The sequence below is a fragment of the Pipistrellus kuhlii genome, unplaced genomic scaffold (assembly GCF_014108245.1).
Source record: "Pipistrellus kuhlii isolate mPipKuh1 unplaced genomic scaffold, mPipKuh1.p scaffold_m20_p_12, whole genome shotgun sequence".
NCBI classification, from domain to species: domain Eukaryota; kingdom Metazoa; phylum Chordata; class Mammalia; order Chiroptera; family Vespertilionidae; genus Pipistrellus; species Pipistrellus kuhlii.
Genome location: NW_023425427.1, coordinates 5,645,236 through 5,671,963, shown reverse-complemented (window position 1 = coordinate 5,671,963; position 26,728 = coordinate 5,645,236). Strand labels below are relative to the sequence as shown.

Here is a 26,728-nt window from a genome sequence, read left to right as displayed (position 1 = left end):
ATCTGGTCCCCGCAGCCCTGGCAGCCAGCGCGGGCTCTTCCTCCACCCACACCCTGCACGACCCCGGCCGGCATGGCCACGGCCTCCCTCTCTCTCCTCACTGCCGGTCTGCCCTCACTTCTCCCCGTCTAAGTGCGTCTTTCCATTTTTCTTCCTTTTCCTTCTTCCCCACCCCCACCCCCTTCTGGTCCCTTCCTTTGTGTGTATTTCTCAATCTCCCTCTGTGTCTCTGTCTCTGTTTCTAGGTGTCTCTTTCCGGATATCTGTTAACTGTTTCACTGTCACCATCTGTTCCTGTCTCTGTGACTGTTGGTCACCATCTTTCTGTCTCTCCCTGCTGATCTCCAGGCTTCTCCATGGCCTGGAAGAGTGCATGTGGGTGTGTTTCTGTCTGTCTCCTTCCCTCTAGCCCTGTTTGTGTGTCTGTCTCTGTCCCTGCCTCCCTCTCTTGGCTCTCTGACTTAACCTCTCCTCACCTGCCACTCCTCCCTGTGGGCCGCTGAACCCTCCTGATTGTCTATTGTCCTGTTTCCAAACTCAGCCACCGCCTGCTCACCCACGGGGTCCCTGACACCCACACAGCTCAAATTGCCTCTCTGCGTCCCTCTGGTTAGTTCCAGCTTTCCTTGGATGGCAGCCTCAGGGACGTCAGCTCTAGGAGTAGGCGTGAGGTCACCAGAGCTGCCAGACTGGGATTCATGCATCAGTAAAGTTAAAAAAAAAAAAAAAAAAAAAAAAAAAAAAAGGAGGGGACTAACTTCTTTTTCTAAATTAGAATTTTTTTTAGAATCACCAACTTCTTATCATAAGAATATTTTAACACCAAACACACAAGTATCGATAGAAAGAGCAAACTGTAAAAAGATAGAATAGTCCTTTAAGTTAAATTAACTATTGTATGAAAACTTTTGTCACATTGCCTTTGTTTTATTTATTTTGCCCCAAATGGGTGAAATTGCTGTCAGTACCAGCCTGGGTTCTCTGATCTTGTCCAGGCCCCTCCCTGGTACCCATGGGGGATGGAGTGGCCTTTACTGAGGATAGAAAGGGCAACACTGAGACAGGACCCATAGGCTCTCGCTGTCCCCCCTGCACTGCTCTGGCCTGAGTTAACATAACTCACTGAGATGGCCTAACTAGGGGTCAGACTCCCTGCACTCCACACCATATGTATGATGGCCTTTGCACAAGCAATTTAACCCTCTGGGCTTCAGTTTCCTCATTGGTACATAGCAAAGGCCCAGGACACGGTATCTCCCCCCCTCACCCCCCCCTGTCAGTATCAGCAAAGGGCTGAGGCTTGAGCCTTGAAGGGAGAGAAGATACGTATGCCCTGACCTCTGGCCAGGCCAGCTCCTGTGTACACCACAAAATTTGTCCCCCAAATAGAGAAAATCCCTTTTTATGCACATCATGACATTGACCATCATTAGGGCAAAGTTTCACTTAATGGTTTTAGTGGATAAAGGATGTAGAAGCACTTTGAAAACTAAAAAGCACCAAGTCAGCATCTGTTACCGATGCTATCAACACTGTTATTGTTATTACCACTACTCACTGCTGGGTGGTCTTCTTGCTCACTCTCTGGTTCTCTGATCCATAGTAGAGGGGTCTGACACCAGGTGAGGCATCAATTTGTAATCTTTACTGTTCCCGTAAGAACTACCATTTCCTTGGTGTTTACTCTGCTACTTTGCATGAAGTCCTTTATTGGAAGTAGCTTTCTAGTTGTTTTAGGAAAGCAAGCTTTCTGCTTCTCTATCACCCTTGCGCCCAGAACAATGCTAGGTGCTTTTTAAATAAGTACTCAATGAAGACCTAGGAGCTGAAGCACTCTGACTAAAGTCAGATAGGAATTTCAAACTTCATTTGGCGCTTACTTACTGCCTGTGTGACATTGAGCAAGTTAAATACCCTTTCTGAACCTCCGTTTTCTCACAGGTAAACACAGATAGGAGTAACACCTACATCACCTAGGACTGTTCGGAAGTTTGAATGTAGTAACCCAAGTGTCCAGCCATGGTACCTGGTCCACAGTAGGCATTCAATAAATGTTACTCTGCGGTTGAGGAAAAGATTACCAGATACATTTAGAATGGGGCTTCTTCTGTTTATTTTAAAAACACTTTACATAGAAATATTCTCTATATATTTGACATATTTTTTTTTAAATGTTAGAGGTAACGGGGAAATAAATTATGGTGCATTCACATTGTGGAATACTACACTGCAATGAAAAAGAATGAATTGTGTCCACATGTTCACACATGGATGGATGGCCGTGCTGTTGGGTAAACAAAGCAAGCTTCAGAATAGGAGAATAACTCCTCCTCACTTTTAAAAAAATTATGTATGTATGTGTGTATGTATATATGTATGGAGAAAAGCCTAGAAGGATACACTTCTAATTTTTAAAGGGGCATAAGGACTCCTAAGGAGTTTCTTCTAATTTTTAACATTCTAGTTTCTTGTCATTACACATACACACACACACTCACACACACACCTCACGCGCAAGGAAGAAAAAAAATAACCAGAAAAAGTTCTTGAATTCCCTTTGGCCTATATTTTTCATGAGACTTTGAAAGCTGTTGAACTGAATGGGGGAGATGGTTAATTCCTCTGACAAGTGTGAGAATATCTATACCCAGCTTTTCGTTTTTAAAAGAGAAACTGAAGAAGGAAGAGAGGAAGAATGAATCGTTCCGGCATTACTCATTACTCAGCACATCCAAACAGGTAGTCTTCTCGTCCCTGCCACCACCGAAGCCGACACGCCGAGTAACAGAGAAAGTCTTTGATAAATGTCAACTGAAATAGAGCAATCAGCTGAAAGCCATTTGCTGAGCTGTCTAACGGGCCTGGGCCTGAGGTTTTCCTTTCTTCATTTATCATGATATTCGGCTTTGGCCAACATACACACAGGAGAGAAATTGTTGACATGTGGAACCCAAGTACAGAAAATCTTTCAATTTCCCCCCCGTCTGTTCACCAAATAAGTTTTTGTTTATTTAAAGACTACAGAGGATTTGGCTGTTAAGAACCAAATGCCTTTGGAGTGGAATTACAACATAATTTATCATTTCCTCTGTTTATTAAAAAATCCTGCATCTTTGAGAAGCACATTTGCAGTGAGTGGGGGATTTCGGCCACTCACAAAAGACTGTTGCAAAGCCCTTGCTATGCGGCTTACCCCAAAAAAGGCTTCCCGATAGCTCTTTCCGACCCTGTTCTTCCTTGAGTGGACCTCTAGTTGTGGGATGGCTACTTGGGGCTAGAGAACAGGGTGTGACAGAAGTCAGGTAAGCAGGGCAGGACATGAGTCAGCTTCTTTCACCTTTGACCTGATGCCGACCTTGTGCTCCACCAGGGCAAGCAGAGGGCAAAGGGACACCAAGGAGTCAGACAGTGGAGAAGCTGACGCTGCTCGGAGTGTGGCTGGTCCCTGCTGCTGCCAAAGTGGTGCCCTTCTAAAGACAGACATCTGACAGAACTGGGATGAACTTCCTACCTCCCACCCGACATTAAAATAGCAGGTCAGTTACTCAAAGCTGGGTGCCGCATCGAGTCCATTATTGTCTTCCCAGCACATGGCGCTGTACCTGACACACAACTGATGGGCATGTTTCAGTGGCTGAGCATCGACCTATAAACCAGGAGATCACGGTTCGATTCCCAGTTGGAGCACATGCCTGGGTTTCAGGCTTGATCCCCAATGAGGGGCGTGTAGGAGGCAACCAATCAATGGTTCTCTCTAATCATTGATGTTTATCTCTCTCTCTCCCTCTCCCTTCCTCTATGAAATCAATAAAAAAATATTTTTAAAATATTACCTAGAACTGTATTTAGCTCATCATGGATATATTATGAATGAATGAATGAATGAATGAATGAATAAACAAGTGAACGATTAAAAGAAAAATTATTGGGGAGGGGAAAACTAACTTAATCCAGTACCCAAAGATGAGCCACAAAAAATCGCTTGTCTGTCACTAACAGGCAGACCCTGGGGGAAAGGTACCTCATACTAAATAAATATTGAGGACAGAACACGGTGATGGAATGAAAGTGTTAAGAGTGGGAAGGAAGGAAAAGAAGCCAGCATTTGTTGTGCAAGTATTACATGCAATTAATTCACAACACATTTGAGTGCCTATTGGTTCCAGGCATTATGTCAAATCCTGAAGATACACAGACTGATTATCAAAGAGAATAGCTAAGGTTCAGGTGAGAACAATAGTGCTGTGCGAGCCAATACCAGGGGCCCTCAGCTGGGGGAAAGAAGGCTTCCAAGGAAGTGCCAGCCCCGCTGAGAAGGAAGCAGGCATAGGAGCGGCCGGTGAGGAGTGGGGAAAAGGTCGGGGAGAGTAAAGAGCATGTGTGAGGGAGAAGTATTGTCTGGCTGCTTTACACACACCAGCTCCTTAGAAATCATTCTTCCACACGGACTCTATCATTTACTTTAAGGTTATTATTCTCTCAATTTAATTTGATTTTATTACTTGGTGAAAATAGGCCTCTAGCAAAAGTATCCAGTCACAAGTGAAGGCCCACATCAGACCAAGCAAAACCGAAATTTGGGGACAGGGCTGTGCTAATTATTTGGGAAGGAGGCTCTGAGATGAGGACTAGTCAGCGGTCAGCCTGCCGGTGGCCCTGGTCTCTAGGCAGCAGCAGACATTCTCCAAAGGGCCACCCCTGCCAGAAGGCCCAGAGCAGAACGGGGCGACGGGCTGGAGGGAGAGACTGGACAAGCCTGGTGTCCCTCTGGAAGCTGGGCCTCACAAGGACTGATGACACAGGGTGTCGGCCTTCCGTGTGGACGGGTACAGAGATGCCAATCTGCCACCAGGTGGGTCACTGGAAACTGGCCCCGTGGACGTTCATCCGAGGAGTTCTTTGGTCTTCACTGCCAGATGCTTGTCCAGCTCTGCCACGGTGTCGTCGGCCATCTGGCTGATCTGCAAAAACACGAAATGGGACAGCCTGGTCACAGGGGCGGGGAGAAACATTCCAGAACTCTGATAAGGTTATCTGGGAAATAATAATGGTGACATAAGCTCATGTCCATTGAGTCCCAGCCAGGCACTCTACTAAAACTTGATGCACACACCCTTACTGATTCCTAACAGGTACCCCATTATTACCCCCACTTCACAGGTGAGGGAACTGAGGCAGTTAGATAACCTGCTCAGGATACACAACTATTGATAGAAAGTAGCAATGACAAAAGTGAATCCTGGGTAGTCTGATTCCAAATTCTTAACTAATTTCATAGGGAACAGAGAAGCCAGTCATATCTGTCCCTTAAGGAACTTCTAGAATTTCCTGCACTCGGACATTCTACTATATAAAGCCCTCACACTAGTTGATAAGAAGAATATTAAGATCCCAATAGTTAAGCAGAAAAACGTCTTGAAAAAAGATGAAGTACATCTGGTTAACAAACATGGAAAATTCAATAGACACTGAAGAAATGGAAATTCAAACAAGACATAATTCAGTCATCAGAGTTAACAAAATTTGATGTTGTGGTTTTTAATTACAATATTCAATGCCAAGAAGCTATGGTGAAATGGATAAGGTCACATATCATCAATAGGGACTCAAATTGATGCAAATGTTCATACCATTTTTAACCCCAAATTCTCTCAATGGGAAAATTACCACATGAGTAGGATCTAAAAAAAGTTCTTTAAACAAAGATATTTATCTAACTTTGTTTTTAATAATGAAAAATCAGAAAATCCAAAGTGAAAGAATGGGTTAGTTGGATACATATAAAAATTCAAAAGGGCTAAGCCCTGGCTGGTTTGCTCAGAGGTTAAGAGCGCAGACCCAGGGACCATAAGGTCTTGGGTTCCATTCTGGTCAAGGGCATGTACCTGGGTTGCAGGTTCCTTACCTGGCCCTGGTCAGGGAATGTGCAGGAGGCAATGAATCAATGTATCTCTCTCACATCGATGCTTCTCTCTCTCCCCTCCATCTCCTGCCTTCCTTCCACTCTCTAAAAAAAAAAATCAATGGGAAAAAAATGTCCTCGGGTAAGGATGAACAACAACAAAAACAGGTTAAGAGGATCCATTTCTTATAAGAGGGTATAAATACGAATAAGATTCCAGTATATATTTCTGAAACATATGAATTTTAACTATTTTATAACAAGCATGGATTGCTTTTGTAATCATGAAAAAAGAATGCTTAAAGATATTACTTACAATATCATAGAAACATACTTATGTTACCCCTGAATTAAAGAAAAACCAGGATATGAAATTGTGTATATGTATACAAAGCAGAAACAATCTCAAATGTTCAAAATTATGCATATTTTTTTTAATTGGGAGGAAAGCTGTCAAAATATTAATAGTGATTATCTTCCAGTGATGGGAAGATAGCTGATATATTATTCATGTGGCATCTGTCACGTCCCCAGCACTGGCAAGTGCTCGGAAGTAGTTACTAAATGAATAATTATTAAAGTTCTCTGTGCTTTTCTGTATTTTCTGCAATAAACCCATCCTCCCTCAGAATGAAAAACACAGCACAATTTGGTAGGTGCTGCAGTCTCCCTCCCGTGTCTTAAAGGGACCTACAGCAGAAAGCCTCGGCAGGAAGCTTTGAGGGGTACACAGTGCTCAGGATCTGTGTTCAGAAGCACACTGGCTGTTTGACATCTTTATTTGCAGACCACAGGCCTTGGCCAGGAACTGCAAAATAAATGCACTGGAAAGGGTAGAAACTAAAAAGGATTTGGAGCAATGGGCCCCAGGCACAGCCAGCCAGGCTCTCACCATAGCAACAACTGCACATTTTTTAGCTGAAAAGCAAAGCTCCTGGGGCTGCTGGGAGAGCTCAGAAAGGCTGCCTGGTCCCTCCTCACTCGGGTGCTGCAAACCCTGGAAATGCTTCTTCTGTCCCGACCTGAGCAGCTTGCCTTGCATGGGGCATGGCGTGGTGCCCAGCAGCACGCCAGCACGTGCAGGCTGGCAGCCCCGGGCAGCCAGGAACAGCGCTGCAAGCCTTCTCTGGAAAATGGCGTTTGGGGACAGAGATGGAGACTGGGGGGAAAGAGTACTTAGGGGGACGATGTGATAATGTGGGGTTAAATTCTCAGCACGGTGACCATGCACACATCCTTTCCCCCGTTTGAGTTTGTTTCCTCATCTATTAAATGGGGTGCTGGTCCCTTCCCTAGAGCGTAGTTGGGAGGGTTAAAGTCATGAATATGCAAGCATGTTTTAAATTGGTTATTTGCTATGCAAATGCTGCTTGTGTTACTCTGATTTGTACTGTCACTTCCTGACATCTTTTCAAATTAATTAATTAATGAAAATATTTACTAACTTTCTACTACATTATAGGCACAGAGCGCCCTTAGGGACAGTCTGCCTGCAAGTTCATCTCCTCCATCTCCATCAGACTTCCTAAAATAATGAGGATTAACAACAACGACAAGGATACCAACACTTCCCACTCACTACATGCCTGACTATGGACTAAAAAGTTGACACGTTATTTCACATAATCTTCAAAACGTATGAAATACCATTCTCATCTCCCTTGAATGTATTATGAAAATTATTTCACCTGACGATTGCATAGTAGTTTAAAGTATACAAAAGTGTTTTGTTCTCTGTTACTTCATTCAAATCTAACAACCTCACATAACCTAAGGCAGGTGGCACAGGTATTATTCCTATTTACAGAAGACTAAACCAAGGCATAAAATGTTAACCCGAGCTGAATCACATCAAGTCGGTAATGAGACTGAGCCAAGAACTCAGCCCCCCGCAGAGACCACTGTCCCTGGCCTAGTCCTGCCTCCTTCCAGGCACAACCGTTAGTCTCATAAAACAGTCAATCCCAGTCCCGGGTGAGGAGAGAGACATGGGAGAGCAAACAGGCAGAGAATTACTGAGGACAAGCAACGGTACTCGCCACTTTTAAGCAGCTGTGGGATTTGGTCCTCTTAACCATCCCGTGAGAGCTTACTGCTCCCACTTACAGTGAGGAACCAGAGGCTCAGAAAGGCGAAGCCACGTGCTGGCCTGGAGCTGACAAGCCCAAGAGCCGTTGTGACTGCACAGCCGGAGCCCTTTCCATTCCGTGTGCTGCCTCACGAAGATTATACCACCATCAGCATCAGCAGCATCACCATCACCATCACATCTGCTCCCTACAAGTTCAGGAAAATGCAAGGTAGAGAGGAAGAGGGGAGGCAGGGGCACACAGTACATCGGGGGCAGGCTCCCTGAGGCCTGGGTGCCACTGGGAGCGGCTCCCACCGCCTCACTCAGTCCCGCCTGCTGCCCGTCTGCTAGGAGCCTTTCCTTCCTTCAGTCCCACTAGCACCCAGCGTCACTTCAGAGCAGTTCCGTTTCTCAGAAAAAGGCAGCAGTGAAAGGATCTTGGCCAGATTTACTGGTGGTTTCTGCCAAGTGCTTTAATGTTCAGCAGGCCCATTTACAGCAAACTGCAGCGAAGGTGAAACAGCAGGCTGACAGATGTCAGAGCCCGGCTGGGAGACCCTGGGCCTTCTTCAGCAGAGCTGGCCTGAGCTGGGGGCAGGGATGGAGGGGCAGCATTGGGGGAGGGGGGAATGGGTGGAGGGGACATGACTACAGGGAAAGAACCCACCATAGAATCATTTCCTTCTTAAAGACCGAAGACAAAACATTTTTATGATACAATTTTGAGAAATATGACCTCAGAAGACATTTGGAAATTTTTTTAAAAATTAAGAAAATCTCAAAGTATAAAATTAAAATTGTTTATAATCTCATCACCTGAAATAACTACCATTAGCATTTAAGTGGATAAACTGCCAATCTTTTTATGTACATGAAACTCTTCATTATAAAAACAAAATATTATAATACTGTTATGTAATCTACCTTCAAAAAATAAATTCCAAAAACACATCTGTAAAATATTTTTATAATTGTTGCTATAGTAGATTCCAGTTAAGGATGTAAAACAACTTATTTTCCCACTGTTAGAAATTTAGACAGTTTCCAGTTTACATAATCAACACACACTTTAATAGATAAGATTTTTGGGCATGTGATAGGGGGTAGGGGAGGCTGGGGGAAGATCAATGGGGGAAAAAAGAGATATATGTACTACTATATGTAATACTTTACACAACAACAACAAACAAGATAAGATTTTTGACAATTTTAGATAAATTCCCAAGTCAGTGAATCAGAAATGTATGGATTTTGGTATAGACTGCCATACAATCCTCTAGAAAAACTGTATGGATTTACACAAAAAATAACGTAATCTTTCCAATGGAGTGTGGAAGTAAAAGCAACATTCCTAACATAAGCAACATTTTAAGCTCACATTAAAAATTCTAGGTTCAAATATTAGGGATCAGAAAAGACAAAAAAAAAAAAATTAAATATACATATTCTAAAAACCCATGAGTGACTTAGGCACTGTGTACCAAGAACCTTAAAACATACATTCCCTTTGCACTGTAATCCCACACTTGGGACTGTATCCTACGGAAATCATCGCAACAAAGATGTGTGTATAAAAATATGCACTGCAACCTTACTTAAAATAACAAAAACGTTTAAACAAACTAAATGTCCAACAACAGGGCTTATGGAAATGAATTATGGTATGACCACAGACTGTTTAGCAACCATTAGAAATGTCTGTTTATAAAAAGATTTTTAAGACACAAGAAAATGCTAATGGTTTTAATGCCAAACAGAAAATAAAAAGCTGTATACAAATTGTATGTACAGTACATGTTCTCAATCATGTTTAAAACTATGTAGTTTAAAAATGGGGGAGGAGGAGAGAAATTCCAAAATATTAAGAGCAGTTGTTCCTGCAATGTGGGATTTATGGGTGAATTTTTCCCCATGTTTAAAAGCAGTCTTCTGAACACTCTGCATTTTCTACAATACTTTGATAATCAGGAACAAAGTAAACAAATATATTTTTAAAACTACCTGATAAAGCAACTATCAGTTCCCGCCCGTTTAACTTAAATAAAAGCACACACGAAAAACTGAAGATTGGTGCCTTCTGTTAGGAAAAAAACAAAATGAAGTATGTATAAAATTGTCTCCTGTTTTCTTATTGACTTTAAATAAGTTTTTATCAATAATGGCAAGAACTAATATTTAATTGATAATATATTAGAAATAAAAATTGTGAAATAAATATATAGTAGGATCTTTTTTCGTGTAATATTACATAAATGCTTACAGCGATAATTTTAATGTTAATAATGGTCACCTCTTGGTGATGAAATTTCACTTCTTAATTTTAAAAAAATTTACACGAAACATGGATTGGTTTAGTATCAGAAAAAATGAATAAAGTTACTTGCACTTTGAAAAATAATGTACAGTAACAAGCACTGAATAAAATATCTAATCTGAAGAGGAAGGTGAGAAGCCACGTGCCAAGGACTGAAGGCTTCCAGCAAGGTCTTTGTCAAGCGGGTTTCATCAGGAGAGCTGGTTATCCATCATTCTCTTTTGCAAGGAGCACGGGCTCTGGTCCTGAGGCAGAGGCCCAGATTTGCTGAGTGAAGACTTATTACCAGGAAGCAACCACGGGGCCAAGTGTCAGCTGTCGAGATGAAAGCCCGGGGAGACGACAAGGAGCTGGCTCTGTGGGGCCAGGCCTGGCTCTCCCAGGACTGATCAGGGCTCAGGGAGGCAGCTAGCTCTGAACTGTCAGCTGATACAGGGAGAGGGGGAGTCCAGGGATGGCAAGAAGGGAGTTTGAGGGTCTGGGTGTCAGGTAATGGTGCTTCTAGCAGCCCCAGGGCCACCCTCAGGGCAAGAATTACAAATCCCTTGTTACAGAAGAAAACCAGGAGGAGCCTGTTACTTCCCCAAGGCCACAGGACACCAACTGCAGAACAATCCCTTTTAAACTCAGGTGCCCTGCCACACCTTGTCTGCTTTTGCAGAATCACCTAGGGAACTTTTTAAAAATACACATTCCTGGGAAGACCTGCTGAATCAGAAAATTCAGGAGCAGGGCCCAAAAATTCACCTAAAATTCTCCCCTGGGTGACCGTCTGGCCTGGCCTATGACTAGCTGGCCCAGGAGAAGGGGAGCAGGGAGTCCATGTATGGCCTCCTCCAGGTATCCTGCCTGCCACCCCTTCCCTCTTGGTCCGAATCCTGCTCAAAAGCTTACTAACTAATGCTTTTATTGTGGTCCAGGTGGCTTTGGGTGAGCACTTTATAGTACACTCAACATTATAAATTCTATCTCCTAAATACTGGTAAGTTCATCTTCCTATCTTAATTCCACTTGTACCACACAGGTCAAGCCACTGTCATATCCTGGTTAGATTTCTTTCTTTCTTTAATATATTTTTATTGATTTCATAGAGGAAGGGAGAGGGACAGAGAGATAGAAACTTCCATGATGAGAATCATTGATTGGCTGCCCCCTGTACGCCTACTAGGTACTGAGCCAGCAGCCTAGGCATGTGCCCTTAGACCAGAATGGAACCTGGGCCCCTTTAGTCCGCAGGCTGATGCTCTATCCACTGACCCAAACCAGCCAGGGCAGATTTCTTTCTTTTTTTTTATTTTTACCTTTATGACTGAAAGTATTATATATGTTCCCCTTTTTTTCCAGTGACAGGTGTAAGTGCCACCACTAGGCACACCAAGAACACTGTTAAGTTCTCACTTCTCAGCACCCAGACAACCAAACTGGGACAAGAGAGCAACAATTTATATAGGCTCTGTAGTCAGTCTACCTGTCTTTGGATTCCATTTCTATCTTTTACCAGCAGTATGACTTTGGGCAAGCCATTCATTCAGCTTCCTTGGACCTGTTTCCTTGCTGTCTACCCCTCACAGCTTTGTAGTGACAAGGATAAATGAAGTGATGGAAAGTGTTTGGCAGCCTGGCACGCAGTGAAAGGTCAGCAGATCTCCTCCTCCCTATTCCCAGGGCCCAGCACAGGGCAAGGCCTAGGACAGAGATCCAGTCAACGAAAATCACATCAATGAAGGACCAGGATGCTGCATTTTATTTTCATTTTCCTCACGTTAGACATGAACAAGTGAATGCCTGGATCACATACAGAGGCGCTACATCTGCTGGGAACAGTACCTGCTTTTCTATGAGTCGAATGGTGTCCTCCGAGGTCTTGTCCTTTGATTTCTTCAGCTTATTCATTGCGTTGGTACGAACCTTCCGTAAAGAGTCTTTGGCCTTGTTGGTGTTCTGTTTGGCAAGTTTTGCCAGCATTTCCCTGTGCTCCCTGGTTACTCTGATAAAAGAGAAAAATGTAACATCGCACTGTCTGTTAGCTCAACAGTTTGTAACCTCCCTCTCCGACGGCGGATGAGCTTCACATCCTGGCACACCCATGGGGATGCTCAGGGTCAGGTAAAGCTCGCTGAGAAGAGCCAGTAAGAGTTCTGCTTAAAAGCATGAGCCAAGGAGTCTAAGAATCTGAGGGGCAAATCCTAGCCATGCCACTTACAAGAGGTGTAGGACTTATTCTCCTCAGCGTTCCTGTCTTTATACGGGGACTTGTCAGTGCCTGTTTTAGGCAGTGAGGTGAAGATCACGAGATGATGCCTGTACAGTGTTGGCTCCTGACCTGGGCACATTTTAACTGTTCAATAAAAGGAAGCAACAGTTGGCGATAACTCCATCCCCTTCTCTCCCACTAAAGAAAGCGATGCGCCCTAACTGGTTTGGCTCAGTGGATAGAACATAGGCCTGCGGACTGAGGAGTCCCAGGTTCAATTCCGGTCAGGGGCATGTACCTTGGTTGCGGGCACATCCCCAATGGGAGGTGTGCAGGAGTCAGCTGATCGATGTTTCTCTCTCATTGATGTTTCTAACTCTCTATCCCTCTCCCTTCCTCTCTGTAAAAAAAAAAATCAATAAAATATTTTTTTAAAAGAAAGCGATGCAAATGAGTAATGATACTACAGAAACAGCATCATCTCTAAATCTCTAATTCACCCAGAACAAACAAGTAGCAATCTTCAGAATCTTGACTATTATAGCAAATGACTTGTGAGTCACCTCAAAACTCACCGAGAAACAACGAGGGTCCCAACGTAACATAAGAGAACTAACGCACCAGTCAGCTTCCATAAGGACCCAGGAGAGCGTCTGGTGTGTTATAAATGCTAATGAATGTTAGTTATGTTTACTGCCAACATCTCATCATAACAACAAGGAGCACATGGAGGGCCTACTATAAACCACCAGGACAGTCACTTTATATGGTGATCCTTACAACAACTCTATGAGGCAATTATTATTAATCCTGTTACATTAATCATCGCAACATCCCAGCAGCAGAGTAAGCTGTCATGTTTGTCCTGCCTTCATGTCTTTGTCATGTACAGATCAAGGGCCCAATACCTATCAAAACCAGTGCTGGGCCCTGAGGACAAAATGATGAACATTTTGTCTTGCTCCTAAGGAGCTTAGCTGGGGAGAGAGGTCAATAGTGAGAAATTAACAACATGGTGTGGGAAGTGCTGTGGACAGGGGCATGGGAAAGCATCAAGTGTTACAGCCCAAAAGAAACTAACTTAAAAGCTTCTGTCCTTGTTAAGGGAAGACCTTCCTAGAGAAATAATATATTAATGTAGTGGTCGTGACATCTTTTCACTAGCATTCTGGTTCCTACTCCTTGCGTTTCTCCAGCCACTCAGAGTGGCTGTACAACTTGCTTTGGCCAATGAAATGTGAGCGAGATTATGGGCATCACCACAGGGCAGAAGCTTTAAGAGCCAGGGTGTGTTCCACCACATTAGCTTCTGCTGGCCACAATACAGGGAGGGCCTTGTAAGATCATGAACTCCATTTTACAGATTAAAAAATGAGACCCAAAGGAATGTTAAATATCTTACACAAAACCAAACCGTCCATCCTGTCTCAGAAGTCAATGGTCTTAGTATGACAAAATTCCTCTGCCCTCTGGGCCCTGAAGTGGACATCCGTGGCATATGGTTCCTGACCCTCAAATCAATGCAGTTCTTGCTCAGTAAGGACAATCCCAAGTTCTGGATACATGCTCCGTGGGAAACAGTGGCAAGCATGTGGTAAAGACTTAGTGGTATCTACCTGGTATTTTTTCCCTGATGGAATGAGAAGAAAACTGAAAAATTTTTAAGAAAGATACACTACAAAGTAGACAGCTGTGTTATAAAGAAATCCTTCTGGATTCAGCTAATTGAAGGTAGTCTCAAAATAAAAATGATTCTGATTACTACATTAAGCCCCTCTATGACAGATGAGTACTTTAAGTGTATTACCTTACCAATCCTCACAACAGTTCTTAGAACTAGATTCTCATACCCCCATCCTGTCCGGAGGAAACTGAGGTGCAGAGGTTGAGTGACTTGCCGGTAGGCTTGAGTGGCAGAACTGGGACTCAAACCCAGGTCTTTCTGGCCCTTATTCCCACTGCTCCATGCTGCCCCCTTTGTACTCTATTTCACATAAATTCGGCACTGCTGCCATGACTCTGCTCCCAGGCAGAAAGCTTTTCAAAGACAGTAATATGAAGCTTGGGACTGAAAAGGACAAAACCACCATGTCAGGAGTTTAGGGATTTGGATCAGATCTTGTTACTTTTATGGTTTTTAATTCATTGAACGAAAATCATGATGACATGTTTAGGTCTCTTTTTTGTTCTGCCAAAGCATATGTCGGTATAAGGAAGGAACAGGAAAATTAAAACTTGATCCACTGATTCAAAAAACTTAATCCTGCTGAAATACAAGGAGGGCAGAAAATAAATGAATCTAAGTAGCCTGTAAGAAACCTCTCAAACTTCCCTAACAATAAGTATTTCAATTGTATATTTCATATATAATTTGAAATAGGTATCCTACTGCTTAGAAAATCTTTAATAAAAAAATGTATTTAATCAACTTCCTCTTCACTATATTGTTTTATTTATTTTACATGAAGGGGAAAATACCATACATTAAAAAATATATAAATTGGGGCTCAAAAAATCTTAAGAGCAAAAGGCAATATAAAGAAAACAAAATCACAATATATGTAATTTAGCCTTACTAAGTGCCTTTTTTACTTATTAATATAAATGTGACATTACCACACTGTTAACACCAGTTTCCACACAATAGTATCCAATTATTGACACTGGAAAAAATATTTCAGTTTTAGGATGCAAATAATATAAGGAAATGGAGAAGGGAGCTCAGTGAGGAGGGGGAAAAGGGAAGGAAGAAGAGGGGGCACCCCATGGGCAGGGCTGAGCTTGGGGTGTTGAGCTGGAAGGTATCTAAAATACAAGGTCAGAGGCAGTGAGGGTGATGGAAAGGCAGTGGCTCTGAAGTCAGACAGATCTGTTTCATTCCCATTATCTATCACCCAGAAGCTGACTATACTTGGGCCAGCGACTCACTTCTCTCTGAGCCTCAGTTTCCTCATTTCTAAGGTGGAAATAGTAAAAACACCTTAATATCTTAAGGTGACTGGGAGAGCAATCACATGTATAAAGCACCACTAAAGAAAGCAGCATATAGTAGCCTTGAGTAAATGATAGCATTTATGAATGTTTTAATCAAACACACTTAATTACTTTCTCATGAAACGAGGGCACATCTGTTTTAGAAAAGAAACATGCTATATTATGGAAATATGTTAATGCCTTTCCAAACCAGTGATTAATACATCCGATCGTCTGCATCTCACATTCGTGGATTCTGAGTACACCCTGGTTTGTATTCCAGGCTCCTGAACTCAGCCAGTTCATCCGAGCAGCCTCTCTGCGCAGGGCATGCGCTGGTTCAAGCACCAGCAGAGCCCCCTGTGCTCCGTGCCAGACCTGGGCCAGGCCCAGGAGCTCCGGAGCAGAGGCAGGCCGGGCCACCTCCTCGGAGGCTCAGTGCAGTGGTGGGGACAACTGTCAACCACTACTGAGAAAGAGGATGACTGCTGCTGGGTCAGAGGGACGGACCTTCTGTGGGGGGAGCATGCATACTGTCTGGAGATTTGGAAAATGCCCAGGAGATTCAGAGTAATTTGTCAGCTGCAGAAGAAAGAAGAGGGCATTTCAGGCAGAAGCACAGGGAGAAATATAATGGCAGGAGGGCACGAGACTTCAAATGGTGCAATCGGAGTCAAATTTGTTCTGGAGGCCAAAGCTTTTAAGTTTTTTAGCCATAAAACTCTGGTTTCAAAGAAAATCACGGCATATAGAACTGATAAAAAGAAAGCTATTCCAGTTACTGAGGGAAAAGGCACCAGGGGAGGGTGTGGCCTAGAAGCTTAGCTCCACCCTGACTGCCCTGCATGTCTGGGCCCCCACTTTCTGGCCGACTAACCTTAAGCAAGCTATTTAAACTCTGAGGTGATTAAAAGCATTTTGATAGATTTTTTTTTTCTTTTTCTTTCTTTCTTTTTTTTTTTTTTTAAGAGAGAAAGGGAGAGGGACAGAGATACATCGATGTGAAAGTGAAACATCAATTTGCTGCCTCCTGCATGCCCCCTACTGGGGATGGAGCCCACAATGTAGGCATGTGCCCTGACAGGAAACCACGGGCAATCTTTCAGTGCATAGGATGATGCCCAACCAATGGAGCCATACCAGCCAGGGCTAAACTCTCTGAATTCTGATGTCTCATCTGGAAATAGAAATTGAAAACAAATAAACAAAAACAAACCTACCGTTCAGAGTTATTGTGAGAATTCGATGAGATAATACATGGAACATATACACTACAAGGCTTGGTGGAGAATAAACAATCAGAAACTGTTGGCTGCCTTTGTTGCAATTGTTGTTTATGTTTTGGCAACCATTGAGGCATCTTCAAATAATGAAGAGTTTCCTCATGAAAGTTTTTATCAACAGAAAAAGGGTAGGGCAAACAATCTATGCTTCAGTAAGATGACTTTTTGAGATCTGACTAGTAATTTAACATCTCATGCACATTTTAAAATAAAATGTTCCCAGCATATAGCCGTGAAATTTTTTTCTTCAGTATTCATTCATTCAGTTTACAGTATCATTCTACAGCTATTTACTGGGCACCTATCATGTGCTAGCCACTGTGTCAGACACTAAGGATATAGCATCAAACACATTTGTGCTTAGCCTTAGCCGGTTTGGCTCAATGGATAGGGCATGGACTGAAGGGCGCCAGGTTCAGTTCCAGTCAAAGGCACAGGCCCAGGTTGTGGGCTCGATCCCCAGTAGGGGACATGCAGGAGGTAGCCAATCAATGATACTCTCTCATCATTGATATTTCTATCTCTCTCCCTCTCCTTCCTCTCTGAAATCAATAAAAATATATATATTTTTAAAATGACTACAATGGCAAATTTTACTTATATCTTACCACAAAAAATAAAAAGTGGGCAGGAGGAAAGAGTCTTAGCAGACTGTTCCTAAGAACAGCACAGAATACCATAGCTGTTGGAGGAAACATGGTGAGGTGTGTATTTTGTGTGGACGGCGATGTACAAACCAGGTCTAAGCATGTGGCTAACGTCTGCAGAGGGAGCCTCCAGGCAGGCAGCGGGGAGCTCAGGGCGCGCCCCGTAGGAGCGGGCCGGGTTGGGTGATGGAGGCAGAAGGCTTTTCCGCTCGGGTCAGAGAGCCTCCCAGCACAAGGCAGGGGTTTGGCTGAGCTGGCAAGGTCACACTTTGTTTGTACAAACTCCTCCAGCAGGTCTTCCAGTAACATCCTGGATGGGGGCCTTCCTGCAAAATTCCTTGAGCGTGTTCCCACAAACAATGAGCTGAGGGCATGCCCGCTGGTAACTCACACAGCAGAGAGGCACTGACTGAAAGATGCTTCCTCTGGTTTCAAGGAGAACGGGGCACCCGTACAAAGCCATTCGCCAGGTGTGTATCAGAGGAAGCTGTGTTCAGCTCGGGGATTTACAGTAAAAACCTGTGAGACTATGACGGCACTAGACTTCAAAGGACCTTTGGTCAGTTAGAGGCGAGTTTAAAGGGTAGAAAGGACATGCGCGAAAGCCAGGAAGACCTGGAGTCCCAGCTCTGCTTAGCTTCGGAACTGTAGGCATGCTTCCAGCTTCTCCGGACTCACTTTCCTCGCATGCAAAATGGGAGTAAGAATGTTTCTGAGGATAGAAGCAAGATTACGAGAAATGATGGTGCGTATGTGCTACAGAAACTCAATTCATGGTGGCTGCATTCTTATTTTAATGCAGAATCTCTAGGACTTGGGGATAGAGGATGTGAGTGGTGAGGGAGAGAATGATGAACAGGTTTAATCACTTGGAGCTTGGGCTATGGAGTGGGTGGTGAGCAGAGAGAAAAAAATAGAAACCAAGAAGGCAGCAGGCAGCAGGCAGCCAGGCAGTGGAGGCTCAAGTTCTGCTCTAGCAGCTGAGGGTGACGGACAGAGGGAGAAGGAAGCATCGAACACAACTCTGACAGCTTGTGGAGAGAAACCCTGTCACCTCCTCCCTGATTTCAGGGAGACCCCACCCCACCCCAGCCAGGAGCATCGGCCTGGAATCAGCAGACACACACCTTGCTTTACTGCTTGTCGGTGGGCACTGGCCTGAAGGAAATGCTTTTGTTTGAGTAGCCCAGCCAGACTTCCCATGTTTCTAGGCATGCAATCCCCTCTCCTCGCACCCACCCCTCTTTGACTCATAGGTCTGTATTATGTGCCCTAATGTCTCAGAAAGACAGTAAGCATCCTTTTTGCCCAAAGGCAATCATGCATGTACTCTGAAAGGCTCCTCCCATGGCAGAAACCAGTTCTCTGTGGGAACATACTGGCCACCTGCTTTCAAAGCACTGTCCTGTGACTGAGGCCTGGCTAAGCCAGACATACCACCTGGTATGAAAGAGAAAGGAGGCTGAGCTCCGAACTCTCAGCTGAGTGACCTTAAGTCACTCCTCTTCTTCCTTGTCACTCCAGAATGATGGACATCCAAGTCCAGGAATAAATGAAAGTAACACTTAGCTCCAAAGAGCAGAAAGAAGAACACAGGTTTGGGGACCACGGCAGACTTGATTTTCAATCCCAGCTCTGCCCCTTACAGAGTAAATCAGTAACTAGGGACAATTAACTTTCCCTCTCTGAACCTCAAAGAAGGATGTCCAGAGAAGTGTTTGGGAGAAGTGTCTCTTCAGCCAGACTGCCGGGGTTCGAGGCCCAGACCTATAATTTCTTAGCTGTCTGGGCCTGGGTGGGCAATTTTACCGCTTTGCCTTGGTTTTACCATCTGTCAAATGTGTACAATACCATTAACTTAGTGAGATTGTTATATATATTGTTATTAAATGTGCTAGCGTGTGATGATGTGCTCAGTAAACATTACATGTTTTTATTTCCTCCAGTTGTCAAATGGGGGGCTAGTAAATGCTACTTTTCTTCCACAGTTAGTGTGGGAGCAAATGAGAAAGGGGATGGTTGCAGAACTCTGCCTCTGTAGGTACTGACTATCCTACAGCTGTTAATCATGTCCGTAATAAAAATACCAGTGATGTGTCCTACTGAGAGAGGACAGCATGGTGGCTACGAGCCCGGGTGCTGAGAAAGCCTATTCTTCCACTTATTAACCGTGTGACACTGGGCACACAGAACTCCATTCCCTGTGGCTCAGTTTCTTCCCCTGAAATAGGGGTGATCACGGAGTGAGTGCTCACATTCATTGACTCCGTCGACATTGGTTGCATACTTTCTAGGTGCCAAGACCTGCTCCAGGGGCAAGGACGACAGTTTATATATATGAGCAACAGCTTCTGCTTATATGTACAAGGTGACAAAAGTTCCTCATATTCACATTTTAGTGGAGGAGGCAGGGAGAGAGAAAATAAATATACAAAGTGACACATAACTGCTGTGAAGAAAAGAAAGCAAGATAGAGAGAGAAGGAGGAACCTTACCATCAGAGTAAGGGCCCACTTATATCCTCACCTGGACTTTACAGGTTAGAAGAGGGAGAGGCTCAGACAGATCAAGTAACCTGCACAAGGCCACACACATTCCCGGGAGACCTGGAGTTGAGCCCAGTGCAGGCTGACTCTTGAGTTCCATTCTTCCTTCGCTGGTGCCAGACCAGTCTAAGCACCGATCTTACTAGTGGTAGCAACAAGAATAGCAGTGCTCTACCATTAAGTTCTGCATAGATATAGGTTGTTATTACTCTTTCAGCTCCCCTACAAGTCCAAGTGCAGTGGGAGAAAGAGAATCTATAGAAACGGCAATGGACTAGTGACCTGACCCATAGCTGCCAATTACCAGGTTCTGCAAGCAGGTGCAGGTCACAAAGGGTGGAGAACAGAGGAGGGGTGGATGCGGACGAGCCTGTCTTTTGGGGTGTAGCTTCTGCATATGCGTAGGTGGCAACTTTCTCCTCAGTCTATGGCATAGACTCTATGCTCTACTCTAATTTCTGATAGAATGTTCTTATGTGTTTAAACCAGAACATCTGTGCTGGGAGGGAGCCCCCAACTTACACACTTGGGGCCTGGAATAATAAGAGGTTCTTCTGAAAAAGCCACAGGCCAGGTGGGAAGCCACACTGAAGAGGAGAAGGCAGGCATCCTAAAGCCTGGAAGGCACTGGAACGCACTGAGCAGAATGAATGGCCCTGAGAAAGCAGGGGTGGCAAGCAGGCGGTGGAAATGAATGGGCTGGAGAGGCAGCTGCAGTTGCTCAAATGCAGTTTGTGGCTGCCTAGCCCAAATTAAATTATTAGGCATTCTTTGACTTCTCTTTTCCCGTCAAGATGGCTAAAGGTCTGTGTGTCAGGTGGGTGTTGCGAGAAAAGGGAATATTTCCTGGACTGTGCACATTATACACAAGATCCCTAGCACAAGATCCACTAGCAAGGAGGCCACAGAGCCGGAAGGAGGTAGGTTCCCGGTCAATATCCCAAGGAGCAATGTGATAAGGTGGCAAGAATGGTGGCTTCAGAAACAGACAGATTTGATTTGAATAATCACTCCTCCAATTACTAATCTGTGACCTTGAGCAATTACTTACACTAATCCCCAGTTTCCTCATCTGTATTATACCCACCTCAAAGGAAATTTCTCGGCAACACAAACAATGAAAGTACCGTGAAAAGGTGTACACTAGACATGTTATGCAAAAAAGCAAATTGTGGAACTGAGATCTTTAATCCTATTTATGTAAATTATATATTGTATATGCATTTTTTGTTTTGTTTAAATCTGGAAGGATATATACTAAACTTACCAACAGCTACTTCTGGGAAGAATACTTGGGGAAGAGTGAAAAGTTTTGTTTTTCTGTAGGATTTGAATTTTTGCAGGTCTCTGATCAGTCAAATGGGCATAAGAATAGTCTTCTAACATCATAGTGCTGTGAGAATTTGGGGAGAAACTGTAAAGCTCTCAGCACAGCACCTCCAAGCACTACAGCTGTAGTGTAGCTGGCTAATAGCACCCAAATTTGATTACATGGATTTCAGTGAATCTTGGCTAAAGGGGATGTTCAAGTGACCTATCCAGTTGACTGACTTCTCTAAGTGAAAGAAGACTGGCCAGGGAAGAAAACAAAAGCTATACACATGGTCAGTGGGTACGGACATGACCTGAGCTTGAGGCTCGCTGGCCTTTGGCTGAGAGCCAGGAGAAAAACCCGCGCAGCCACACACAGCTGCACCCCCAGGGCTGCGAAGAGGACTGAGTGACAAGGACCATTTTGAGCCAAGTCTGACCTCTTATTGATTTAGGATTATCTTCCACATACTTCCCCAAAGGATCAGAGGCAGATTACAGTGAGAGTCACTTACTCAGTCAACTAATTTTAAATGAGACGATAAGAACTGAAGGAGTGTAATGAGGGTGAAGCACTAACTGAGATCTGCTGCAACTAAAAATAAAACTTAGCACTGGGCATCCAGAATTAAGGCAAAAAAACAAACTTGCAGGCTGTCATTAGGCAGAGAAGAATCATGATCAAGCAGGAAAGGCAAATTTTCCTAGAACTAAACTCAACATGTTATAATCAGAAACTGATCCTAGGAAGTTATGCTTCAGATTCCCTTCCACCTCCCGAACCCCTGACATCAGCTTTGGTGTGTTCGTTTCCTCCGTATAGCTTTGCCAGCTTCCAGCTCTGTGACCCAGTCAATGCCTCACCTCTCTAAATCTTAAGTTTCCTCTTCCTTAAAAGGGAATGATGATCCTGCTTATATATGAAAGGGAATGAAAGAACATTTGCTACCATTAACTGGGTGCTTGCTACACATTAAAATCATTATCTCAAAAAACAACACATCATCTCACTGAAATCTCCCAATAACCATGTAAGGCAAGACCTATAAGTATTTTGCGGATGAATTCTCTGAGATTCAGAGAGGTGGAGACGTTGCCATTATCACACAGATAAAAAGGCAAGCCAGAACTCAATTTCATGCTTCTGTGATACCAACACAAATTTAACTGTACTCTTCCACTTTCCCTGTACATGGAAGCATGGTTCTTAACACATAGTAGGTACTCAACATATTCCCTTCCTCACTCCTTCCTTTCCTCCTAAAGTGTGTGTGTGTGTGTATATATATATATATATATATATATATATATATATATATATATATATATACAGGATAGGGGGAAAAGTAGTTTACAGTTTTTCCTATGGAAAATAATACAATAATAAATAAATAATAACATAAAAATAAACTTTGTTCCGTGTACTCACAACTGTAAACCTACTTTTGCTCTACCCTGTGTGTGTATATATCTAAAATTCAAAGTATACTAAAATAATAAAATTATATTTATATAGCTTCTTTCCTCTAAGGAGATCATACTACTTAATCTATTTTCTCTACTAATCCTACCAAATCTCTACCTATCATTATTACTTTACTTATTTTACAAATAAGGCACTCGAAAGCAGCAAGCTGCTAGGGTGACATGCCCAGAATCAAATGGAAGTCACTGCCAAAACCAAATATAAACCTTGGTCCTTTTTTCATCTAAATCAACCTTTATCCTCTCATATGACGCAGTCTCCATAATAAAGAACAGATCATTCATTTTTTATCTGGAAAACTACCAAGAGTACAATTCAGTAAGGGGCCTCATGACCTTACCACCTTGTCAAAGGGAAGAAAGTATATAAAAAATGAGGTTTGCAGGAGCAGACGGTTTTGGTCCGTCAACTTTCTCTTGGATTACGCCCATTAGTTAACATAAAATAATGTAAAATATAATGTAACAGAGCCCCATGTCTTTGGAAATTCAAGTTAAACTCACTGATCCTTCAAACTAATATACACTGCACCAAGAGTGATCGCTAAATCCTGTTAAGTCCTGTGGGGCTGCAGAGGTGCGCGTTATGTGAACTAGATCTTTGAAAAGAAAACATGATACACAATCAGGCCACTCGAAGGGGAACTGAAGCCAGCAATGAGTATTCGGCAGCATAAGTTCCTAGCCTGGCAGAATTTTGGAGCTCCAAGAGGGGTCTAGTGTAGGAGCAAACTGAGGCTCAGGAAAGTTAAGTGACTCTTCAAAGATTTCTCAGATAGGAGAGCAAGAACTAAAAAATAAACCTGCTGACTACTATCATTCCACTTGCAAATCTCACTTCTAATGTCCATGAGTATACTTAGCCGGCACGCTGGTAACAGAAAAACTTGGGGTTCAAATCCTGACTGCCACTTACTGACCATGTGATCTTGGGCAAGTCCCTTTCCCTTAATTTAAGTGTTTTCATCTAAAAACAGTGGGTAATAGTACACTCCACAAGTAAGCTGCAGGCAAAATAAACAAAGGGCCCAGCATAGTCTGTGAGCTCCATGAAGGCAAACATTAGGTTCCCAGCATTCAACACCAAGCCTGGCATATGGCACATTAACAGAAAATTGGCTGAGCAAATCAATGAATTAACCAAGCAAATAGGGTCCTGGACTTGAACTCAGGTCTACCTGATACTTAAATACTAAGCTATATCACTTCCAATTCATTTGATTTCAAGGCAGAGTGTTAATTCTCACAGAGTACCGAGAACACAATGAAATAAGATTGCCATTTTCTGGTCATAAAGTAGGAAAAAGTTCCTGGACTCTCAGTTTGGGGATTAATTCTTGTTGCTAACCTGGGTGCATCTGGAGGCTTTGGAACTAACTAAACCCGGTTTAGGTCCAGCTACATCATTAGCAGTGTGAACTTGGAGGGAATGTTACTTTACCTCTCTGAGTTTAACTTTCCATATCTGGAGGCGGAAAAAACTACCTGGAGGGGATGGTATGACAATGAGGCAACATGTGTAAAAGAATACAGGGTAATACGTGGCACAGAAAGACACTCAACTAGTGTTACACTCCTTTCCCCGTCTAGTTATTTGAAAGCTTCATTCATTCATTTCACTTAGGTCTCCACTCAATTGCCACTTCCTTCCTGCACCTCCCGACCCACAATAAAACCCCAACCCCCTCTAACTCATCCTGCTTGCTTTTCTTCACAGTCCTTACCATCACTTGATATTACCGTATGTATTTCTTTGTTTTCTGTTTACTATGTCTACTCACCTGTAAGGACAGGGGCTTTTTGTTGTTTGTTTTCTTTAATACTTTATCTCGACAGCTAGGAAAGTACCTGGCATGTAGTTAGTGCTTAATAAATATTTGCTGAATAATGAAATGAATTAATTTAATGCACTATGTAGGAATAGGGACTTAAAGATAATTAATTAATTATGCCCTGGCTGGTGTGTTCAATGGTTAGAGTGCCAGCCTGTGCACTGGATGGTTATAGGTTGGATTTCTGAGTTGCAGGTCCAATCCTGCCCCCTTCCCACTCATTCTAGATTGCTGATAAGAGGCAACCAATAAATGTGTCTCTGTCACAGTGATGTTTCTCTCTCTCTCTCTCTCTCCCGCCCCTTCCTTCCATTCTCTCTAGGATTAATGGAAAATGTATCTTCACTCCTCAGGTAAGGACTTTAAAAAAAAGAGGCTAGTTAAGAAATGAGATTACAGAGGAGAAATTAATTCTGCCTGCTACGGAATCTGAGCAGGCAGAAAATCCATATCTTACCCGGACTACAGCAGCTGCCTCCCCACAGTTCTCCTTGAGAATGTTACAGCTTCTCTTTGGCATGTCCAAACTGCCAGCATCTTTACTCTTGCATTTTGGGACTATTATTAAGTGAAATAAAGATGACTTGAACACAAGACTTCAATACCACAAGTGGTTGATCTGATAACCCAGACAGCCACTTAGTAACTAATGGGGGGTTAGCATACACAGCGTTGATATGCTGGGCAAAGGAATGATTCATATTCAAGGTGATGGAGCAGGACGGCTTACGATTTCATCACACCACTCAGAATGGCACACAATTTTAAACTTATGAATTCTTTATTTCTGGTATTTTCCATGTAATATTTTTTGGTTACAGCTAAACACAGGTAAAAACTGCTGAAAGCAAAACCACAGATAAGGGGGACTGCTGTACATTTTTTTCATTTAATAATCTAAGTTCTATATGTTTATATAATTAACAATATCCTATTCTTATGCCTAAAATTCTTCAACAGGCAAGGACTAAGGTAAAAATAACTCTTCAAGGAACATGGATTTGAGAGTACAAGTATGGAGGTCTTTTCTGACGAGGGCTTTTGTGCAGGCAGTTCCCACTCCCCAGGCTGACTCTTCCTCGTCATTCAGCTCTCAGCAAATGGTATTTCCTTAAATAGGCCTCCAGGCCAACACTGTCCCTGCCACCATCGCCTCAGCAAGTCACTCCCTGCTCCGGTCTCACTGCCTTTTCTTTCCTCATAGCATCTCATTGTCTGGAATGCCTTTATCTGCGTATGTGTCCCATCTTCCCCACCAGAGTGTAAAGTACATGAGGTCAAGGACTTTATCAGGTTGACTGCTGCATCTCCAGCCCTCGTACACAGCAGGTACTCAATAAATGTTTCTGAATCAGTAAAACTGGACCTTAAAAGATGTGGGAATTTGCCAGGAGAAGTTCAGATAAAGAAGTACTGTTATGCTATCAGCCTAACAGTATCATGGGTGTTGGCTTCCCCAAGGAAACCAACATCAAAATATGTAAATTTCTGCCAAACTTACTTGGGAATGGGTACCCGAATTAGCGTCCCTTCCACTTCTGGGTTCAGATTCATTCCACTTTCTCTTATAGCCTTGATAGCTGCAGCTGTACACTGAAAACCAGATCAAAAGGTAAACAGAATTAGTAAATAATTATTACCAGATGCAAGCCCTCTGTCGATAACTGGCAACCCATCTTGGCAGAACATGGAAACATTTAGTTCTGTTACCAGTAAGATCAGGAAGTTACATTGGTGTAGAGTGCTTTGATCAAGCAGAATAGCAAACTATGTCCACTCCTGGTACCAGTGTACTGCGGGAGGAAAAAAAGCAAAGAGAAGGAAAAAATAAAAAGAAAACAGCTCTGCTTCTTTGAAAAGATTTCAATGGTTTGAGGCAAGACAGATCAAAACCACAATAAATCCTCAAGGGAGGGGGGCTGGTCTGTACAAAGATTGGTGTAAAGACAGATGAAAGATTTTATACATTAAAAATTCCAGTTGACATTTTACACTCAAAATATACCCGTGCCGACTTGGAATGAGTAAATAAATTTAACTCGTTCGTATCTACACACACAGTGACCTCACTCATGCTTTGGAATGAACAATGGCTCCCAGTGGGTGTGCTCCAGGAAAGAGAGAATGATATACTGGCTGCACGCATGGGCTTTGGAGTCAGAAAGAGCTC

At 43.2% G+C, this 26,728-nt stretch overlaps 1 protein-coding gene across 4 annotated transcripts in view; it reads right to left on the bottom strand.

Annotated features, from left to right (window-relative positions):
* Positions 1-4,086: 4,086 nt before the first annotated feature.
* The window catches only part of MRRF (mitochondrial ribosome recycling factor), a 39,736-nt gene continuing 17,094 nt past the window's right edge, over positions 4,087-26,728 (bottom strand). For 3 of the 4 annotated variants that reach the window (XM_036432904.2, XM_036432907.1, XM_036432908.1), the window contains exons 5-7: positions 26,060-26,151; positions 12,115-12,274; positions 4,087-4,961 (exon numbers count right to left, since the gene is read on the bottom strand). In XM_036432904.2, the coding sequence (XP_036288797.1) occupies positions 4,884-4,961; positions 12,115-12,274; positions 26,060-26,151 (330 nt within the window). In that variant the 3' untranslated portion in view covers positions 4,087-4,883. The remainder of the gene's footprint in view (positions 4,962-12,114; positions 12,275-26,059; positions 26,152-26,728) is intronic. The other variant, XM_045579887.1, reaches the window with a different exon arrangement.